The sequence below is a fragment of the Lolium rigidum genome, chromosome 5 (assembly GCF_022539505.1).
Source record: "Lolium rigidum isolate FL_2022 chromosome 5, APGP_CSIRO_Lrig_0.1, whole genome shotgun sequence".
Lineage (NCBI taxonomy): Eukaryota > Viridiplantae > Streptophyta > Magnoliopsida > Poales > Poaceae > Lolium > Lolium rigidum.
This window is the reverse complement of record NC_061512.1, coordinates 190,428,941-190,437,138: the sequence shown is the minus strand read 5'-3', so window position 1 is coordinate 190,437,138 and position 8,198 is coordinate 190,428,941. Positions and strand designations below refer to the sequence as shown.

At 50.9% G+C, this 8,198-nt stretch overlaps 1 protein-coding gene across 1 annotated transcript; it reads right to left on the bottom strand.

Moving 5' to 3' along the window:
• Positions 1–3,336: 3,336 nt before the first annotated feature.
• On the bottom strand, positions 3,337–4,916 carry LOC124655369. Its single transcript, XM_047194275.1, has one exon. It carries the CDS (start codon positions 4,813–4,815, stop codon positions 3,556–3,558), a length of 1,260 nt encoding a protein of 419 aa, XP_047050231.1. The 5' UTR covers positions 4,816–4,916; the 3' UTR covers positions 3,337–3,555.
• Positions 4,917–8,198: the final 3,282 nt, after the last annotated feature.

Here is an 8,198-nt window from a genome sequence, read left to right as displayed (position 1 = left end):
CTGCATCCAGCGCAATCGGAAACGGTCCATGGTCTTCCAACTGTGCCCCAGCCGTTGCAAGTTCTTTACTCCTCCTCAGCATCGGCTCTACCAGCTCTTCGCAGACGACCCAGCTTCGGTGTACTAGTTCCTCCTCCTCAAAATAGGCTTTCGCCCCGCTATGTTAATATAGCAACCAACCGATACAAGATGGAGATCACCGCTGGGGCAAGCAGCACACCAAAACCTAAAAGAAACAAAAGAAGAAGAGAAAAGAAAACAATGTCGACAAAGCCGGATCAACGAAAACACTGATGATCCGCAACCGCTGCGCCCTCCGGAGAATTCCCACCACGAACTTAGCTCTCTGAAGCGCCGCATACCAAAGCAACACCTTCAAGAAGAGATGCGACGATGACGACGCTGCTGCCCGGACAAAGCCTAGGGTTTCCCCCGGTATGTGGAAGGGTTGTGGGGAGGAGGAACCCCGGCGCCCCTCAAGAAGGAATGGCGGCGCCCATGAGCGTCACCGCGTCTGTGTCAGCCATCCGACAAGGATTTCTCCCGTCCCCCACCCCAGAGAACCACGACCACGGACACTTCATCGTGCTCCGCCAACCTCACCACCCACCAGCATGCGCCACCACGGCCTTGCAATCACCAGTGCCGTCTCACCGTGGCCGACAAAACGAGACCAGCAGGCAAGAAGAGAGCCAGCAAAGAACGATAGACAACGGAACAACCACCACGTAGGAGGGACCCGCCTCCACCGCCACCTGCGGTTACCGTCCGGACGCAGCAACATGATCACACCAGGCCCAGCTGGCCCGGCCGAGCCCGGGGCTCGTAAAGATCATGTCGTCGCGCTGCACTATACATGCTGCCGTCACCATCGTCGCCAGCTCAAGCCACCTTTTCCACCCGCCGGAGATGGCGCAGGCCGGCATGGGGCAGGCCCGCCCCTACCCAGATGGTGCCCAAGAGGCCCAGATCTGAGCATGGAGGGCGCCGCCGCCAGGTTGCACCACCCCGCAGCCAAGCTGCTGCGTCGTCGCCGCCACCCACCCGGAGCCCCGCCGTCCTGGACCGCGCGCCGCCACCGGAGCCGTCACCGACCGAAGAGCACCGCCGCCGGAAGGGACCGCCCCGCGCCATCCCTCCAAGCACGCGGGTAGAAGCAGGACCGCCACCGCCGGCACCGCGCGGGCTTTGCCCGGTGGCGCACGCCGGCGGGGGGAGGAGGAGAGGAGGGCCAGGGCGGGAGGAGCTAGGGTTTTTTCCCGTGTCGAGAAATCCGGTGTACTAGTTCTGATAGCAACTAGGAAATCAAGTCTGAATGGATGGCAGCCAGTATAAGCTGTCCATGAAAGAATATAGAAAATTTGGGACAGAGATTTGGTGCACATGAGCGAAGTTTTTTTTCCCGTGTCGAGAAATCCGGTGTACTAGTTCTGATAGCAACTAGGAAATCAAGTCTGAATGGATGACAAGTGATCTCACTTCAAAAAATAAATTAAAAATCATATGTCTAAGCTTCACAAAAATCTGAAAATAAATCATGATGTAGCCGATATTGTATCCCATAATCTTTTAAATTTTCAACTGAAAATAATGTGTATTTTAGGCTGCACAAAAATAATAAATGCATAGATCTGAGTATAGTGATTCAAATCTACAAAAAAAAAAAACAGATTTTGTCACTTTTGTATAGGTCAAAAAACAAAACATTTGAAATTGAGATTTTGTAGGTTAGTGGGGTACACCATTAGGTACTTTTAGAATTTTGTTAAATAATTCTTTTAAACATATAAATATATTTTTTGAACTTTTTAATACGGCGAGAGCACTGCTGCCCAGGATCCAATATGACTTTTCGGCAAATTTGTCTAAATTTACATGTACCTATATACTCCCTCCGGTTCATATTAATTGACTCTAATATGAATGTATCTAGACACATTTTAATTCTAGATACATCCATATTGAAGTCAATTAATATGAATCGGAGGGAGTACTAGAATTTAGATAAATCTTCGACATTATTTAGATGTATCTATACACCAAAAATGTCTAAATTCTAATGTACCTATATATCCGAATTTACTGTATAAGTACATCCAATTTAGACAAATTTTCGACATCTTTTTATGAATAGAATTAGTATTATAGTTACAGAACACCCTCCATGCTGTTTATAAAAGAATGTCGAAAATTTATCTAATGTCGATGTATCTATACACTAAAAGTGTCTAGAAGTCTCTAGACATCCTAAACAAATGTACTTCCTCCGTCTCATTTACACATGTCTCCGATATCTCTAAATTTGAATGTATCTAGCCACTACAACACTATCTACATACATTCGAATTTAGATAAATCTACAACATATTTTATGGGATGGAGAAAGTAGTAATAATAGTAATAATTAAAGCTTCTCAATTTTCTATCTTCCAAGTTCCAACCCACCGAGAGAAATGATCAATCGGGTCATCACTTTTCACAGAAATTCTCTTCAAAGTCCTACCTATAGGCTTTTAAAACCAGAGAGTGATCGACAAGAGCACATTGGTAACATCCCGGGGCTTGAAAGAATGGAGATGATTGGTGTTTTTTGCAAAGGAACTAAAGATGCAGGCCCCCTGATGCAAATCAGGGCAATTAAGAAAACCTCAACCTCTTCCACTATGAGAGAATGGCCCCCCTTGCTGATGGTCCATGACAGCATACCAAGAACTGCATGGGTAGCACATTGTTTTGCTGCGGCACTCATAGCAGAGCCCCCACAGCGCATTGTCGTTGTTTAACCAAAACCATAGGCACTAGGTGAAACAAACTAATTAATTAGCAAGGTTCTCTTCTTCCTCAGGGAAAAAAAATACTAATTAGCAAGGCAACAACCAGCAATGTCAATCCAGCCAAGCACCAGCATGTAGATGTCTCAATCTAAACAACCCGGCATTTGTCATCCATCATACCCATGATTGAGGATTGAATTTGTTGCTTCTCATAATAGTCCATCAGATGCTTCTCCTTTTCTCAGCAAGTGGCACGGGAGACAGGGGAACCCTCTAAGCGTAGCTGCAAGCTATTCTAAGTGAAGAGATCTGGTCATGTAGTAACCACTAACCACTTTAGTCTTATCGCCTTGCGCTAGATTAAGGTCGTGTTTCAAAGTCCACAATGTGTTGCCTAATCAACCAACCGGACAAATGATGATTAGAAGAACGTAGCAATTTGCCGCCTGAATTGGACAAAACATAGGTCGTAAATGTAGCAATTTGCCACTTAATTTGACGAACATAGGTCGTAAATGTAGCAATTTGCCCCCTGAATTTGACGAACATAGGTCGTAGTAATATATGAATTCAGCTAGTTGTTGGATATTCTTAGTTGTAATGCACAATTTGGTCACTCAAAACTGCACAAGATCATTTGCTCGGAAAACAATCGCAACTTACAACAATCGGGAGGGAAACTCCCAACGAATGAAGAACCAACCATCCATCATCAAATGTAACAATGCCGGCCGGCCGGGCAGCTGGTTGCAGCGACGACGGGCGTCGTGGCAGCCATTAACTAGCTCTTCCAGGCGTAGACGAGAAGCGAGAAGCCGTCGCCGCGGTGCAGCTCGGCCTCCTCCTGGCTGGCCCAGTCCATGACGGTGGAGCTGCTCGCCCACGAGGCCGAGGAGGACGCGATTGACGCCGACGACGACGAGCTCCCCTTTGCCAGCCTGCGCGCCTGCCCCCTCTTCCTCCGGTTCTCCCCATTGCTGCTGGTCTCGCTCCAGTCCCCTCTGCCCCATCTCCCAAGGTAGCCAGACAGGATGCCGGCGCCGCCGCCTCTCCTGGCCTTGTCGAGCAGCTCCTTCTCCTTGGCCTCTGCGGACTCGCGCTCTTCGCCGGCGGCGGCGTCGCCGAGCTCGAAGCGGAAGACGAAGACTGCCTGCGCGGGCGGGGGCGCCGCGGCGGCGAGGACGGAGGCGGCGTCGGCGAGGGGCGGGTCGCGCGCGGAGAAGAGCCAGTTGTGGAGGTCCCAGGAGACGAGGACCCGGTCGCCGCCGCCGAGGTCAACCTTCTCGCTGCCGCGGAACTTCCAGCGCAGGCGGCGGATGTGGAGGACGCGGTCGCCGTCCACGGAGACGGACAGGCCGACCTCCGCCCCCTTGTCCTTGTCCCTGTCCGCTTCCTTGTCCCTGCCGTGGCCGCGCGAGACGAGATCCAGCGAGATCTGCCGCTCCTTGCCGCGGACGGTGACGCAGGTCTTGTGGCCGCGGCCGTGCCCGCCGTCGCGCATGGACACGTGCTCGCGGCGGGAGACGAGGACGTGGCCGGGCCCCGCCGCCGGGCGCTGGGCCTTGGTCTTCCGGTACGCCTCCTCGGGCATGTCCCCCGCCACGACCGCCATCTCGCCGTCGACCACGACGGCGACGTAGTAGCCGGAGGACGGCTCGGGCGAGCCCGGGGAGGCGAACCGCGCGCGCGTGAGGTCCCACGCGATGTCCACCCGGCGGTCGTGCGCGTGGAACCGCTTGGACCCGCGGCGCCGCCAGAAGAGCCACGGCCGGACGCGCACCGCGATGGCCGCCTCCTCGTCGAGCTCCGGGCCGTCGTCGTAGCAGCCGTAGTCGGAGGCGGAGGAGGAGGAGACGAGCGCCCCGACGCGGAGCACGGCCCGGAGGCTGAGCCCGAAGGCGGCGCGCGACCAGGAGAGCGCCGCCAGGCCGAGGCGGGTCTCGTAGACCGATGTGGCGAGGCTGGGCCCCGCCCCCGACCCCGACGCGGCGGCCGCGCCTCCCGGCGAGGCGCGGAAGAAGGCCGGTATCGCGTTTGGCATCGCTGCGGCTGCGGCGCCGGCGCGTCGGCCGGAAAAACGGTAGCTTTTTGGGGAATTTTCTGGCTTCGATTTGGCTGTGTGTGAGAGAGAGAGGGGTAGGAAGGAAGACTGGGGTTGGACTGGACCGGCCGCGAGCGAGGCTGGAGGTAAATATAACTCTGGTACTGTGGGCCCCACACACGTTGGACCCAGCTGGAGGTGGGGCCCTGCGACCGTGCCAGTTTGCTCTGGCTTGGACCGGGCTTGGAATGGAGGCTTTTCCTCCTCTCCTCGATTTTGAGCTCGTTTTAGGTTGTTCTAAGAGAGACTTTAAATTGGTCCTTTCATCGTGACACCAGAGAAATCCACCTTCATATCACTATCCTACTCCCTGCATATAAATGTCAATCGCATTATTCAACGAGCGGATAGAGTCGGGACTCCCATGTCGCCTTCTATCTGTAAACCACTCGACAGGCCCTTTTGACTTAAGTAACTTGAAGAACGGAAGGGCACGCTCTCCCATGCAGGAGATGGAGAGCCCTAAAGTAGTAATGCATCCGTTCAATCGTTGGACATCCTTGATTCGCCGGTGGATCTAGAGATTTTCGATAGCCCTGATCTTGTCGGGATTAGCCTTGATCCCTGAATGCGACACCAAGAAGGCCAGCAACTTTCCGAACGGTACTCCAAAGGCGCACTTCTCTGGGTTGAGTTTAACCTCACAAAGGTTCTCAAAGGTCTCACACAAATAGTTGATCAAACTGCACCGGTTCTTGGTTTTGATGACGATGTCGTTGATGTAGGCCTTCGTGTTGTGGCCCATCTATGAACCCATGCACTCACGCATCACCGTTTGGAAGGTGCCCCCGACATTCTTCAGCCCGAAGGGCTTCCCCGTATAGCAGGAGCATCCTAAGGGTGTGATCAATGTGGTCTTTTCTTCATCTTCCACTACCATCCGTATCAGATGGTACCCCAGAAATGCCTCCAGGAAGCACAACGATTTGGTCGATGCGCGGTAGCGGAAATGGGTCCTTCGGGTAGGCGCGATTTAGATCGGTGAAGTCGACGCACATCCTCTTCTTCAGATTAGGCTTCGGCAAAACAATAGGGTTTGAAGTCCACGTGGGATGCAAAATCCGACTTATCACCCCGACAACATCTAGTTTAAGAACCTCCTCGATGATGAATTCATGCCGATCTTATGCCTGATGCTGCACCTTCTGCTTCACAGGACGCGCATCGGGGTTCACCGCCAACATTTGTTCGCTAACTTCCAAGGGGACCCTGAAAAGCTCAGATGGATCCTAGGCGAACACGTTGGCGTTCTCTCAATAAAGCAACTAACTCGCCCTCTTTCTCCGCGGAAAGGCGGGCACCGATAGCAACAAAGTGGGTCAGGTCTCCAAACAGTGTGACACCTTCTTAGTCAACTGATCATCGATCTTTAGCTGAGCTTTCTTCATGAAGGGGCCTCCTGCGGGGATATTCTTGAAGCCTCCTTCCCACCCTAAGCCACCAACGCCTATCTCAGTCTCAAGAGGGTATTGCGCTGAGCTGGCCTTCCCGGGGAAAATTGTCCGAGCGTTGTTGTCGGGGTCGAGCTGGCTGATGCCAGGCCTGGCCGGGTAGCCAGGTGAGCGATATGTGAACATGGGTGCTCCGACTCTAGTTGCTCAGCGTTAGCGACGAGGTGCTCTACGGTGGCCTTCCATTCGTCGAAGTCGGGATCTCCCCGTGGCGGCAGAAACATGTACATGCATACGGATCGTCGCCAACGCCTCCTCCTGGGTGCACAGTAAACCTAAGAGCACGAGAGCGGCACCTTTGGAGCCCGAGGCAGCCGCGATCCCTGTGAGATCCTTACCGACCTCATGGAGCGGTCTGCGGGCCTCTCGTTCTTGCTTGGGGCGACACCTCTGCTGAGGCTGCTCATTGGGAGGAGCGCCGGTGCCTTGGTGATGACGTTGGGACTCCAAGTGCAGAGTGTTTTCTCAGCAGAGTATTTTTACCTACAAGGGTAACTCGAGGGTTTATATTGAACTCTCGGGGAATGGAGTAAAGAGGTCTCTCCCTCTCTTCTTCTAACAATCCTGCAAAATAAATAAAGCCTTATGTCCCCGACTCCACCATGTGGTCGTCAAGGACAAGGTTACGTGTAAATAAAAGTAAAATAAAGTAAAAAACTAAACTAAAGTAAACTAAATAAGTGAATTACAATAAGTAAAAGCTGTAAAGATTTGTTTGTTTTCGGGTTTTGTATGCAAATAAGATAAATAAATATTTTTGTATTTTCGGATTAAAATAGTGCACCAAATAAAAAGTAAGATAAATGCAATGGAAATGTGTTTCTTATGATTAAAATTGGCTCTGGGTTCATGGGTTCACTTCACTATTCTCTCTTTCAAGTAGTAGTAGCGATTCATCAATGAGAGATAAAAAATATAACTTCAACATGTGTAAGATACGTATTCATGTGGGTATCACGTCCTAACATAGAGATGATGCAACACATCTCCCTTATACTCCACAAGACTGGAAAAACTTAATGCGATCTTGTATTAAGAATTAACAGAGTATATCCATAAGTACTTTGACATAATTTTTGAATATCAAATATGCTACCTTGAACAAACTAGATCATCACTTTTGTCACGTGACGAATATAGCACATGCATTCATTTTATCCCTAGTGAGATAGCAAAAGAAAAGGCAAAGCCATAATAGATCATGAATTTGTTGTCACTATCCAATCGCTAAAATATGCTATTCCATCTAACACACACATCACCCCACACATGTTCTTGCATACAAGTTGGATCAGAACCAATACTTAAGAACGAGGTACATAATATGCATCTATCAATACGTCTTACACAAACTAAAGTCAAATCTCATAGAACAATTTCATAAAATAAAGATCCACCACATATGTATTACATATATGACCATAATCATGTTGGACAACTCATATGGTACTAAGATCTATGAGGAACATGAGAGAATAGATCAAGCTATTGCCACAAACGCATATTCTAGAGGTGGAATACTCCCCATTGATCATGGTGATGATGAGGAAGACGATGGGGAAGGTGGTGATCTCTCTGGCGGCGGCTCCGGTTGAGTTTCCCCTCCAATCTTCTCTACTGCAGCTTCCGTTTTCGTGTTGTGTTTCTCTGTGGCGTCCTCCTCCAGAGAACCCCCGGGGGTTATATATATAGTGGTTTTTAGGTTAAAATACGTCGGTTCGCGAAAGAATCAAGCGAATGGGCGATCGACGGCTGAAAGAGGATGGGTGGCGCGCCCACCCTGCCTGGGCGCGCCAGATCACCTCTTTTGGGCCTCCAAGGCCCCCAGGTGATGTCCAAGTGCTCCAGGTCCTTCTTTCGGTACAAAAATGT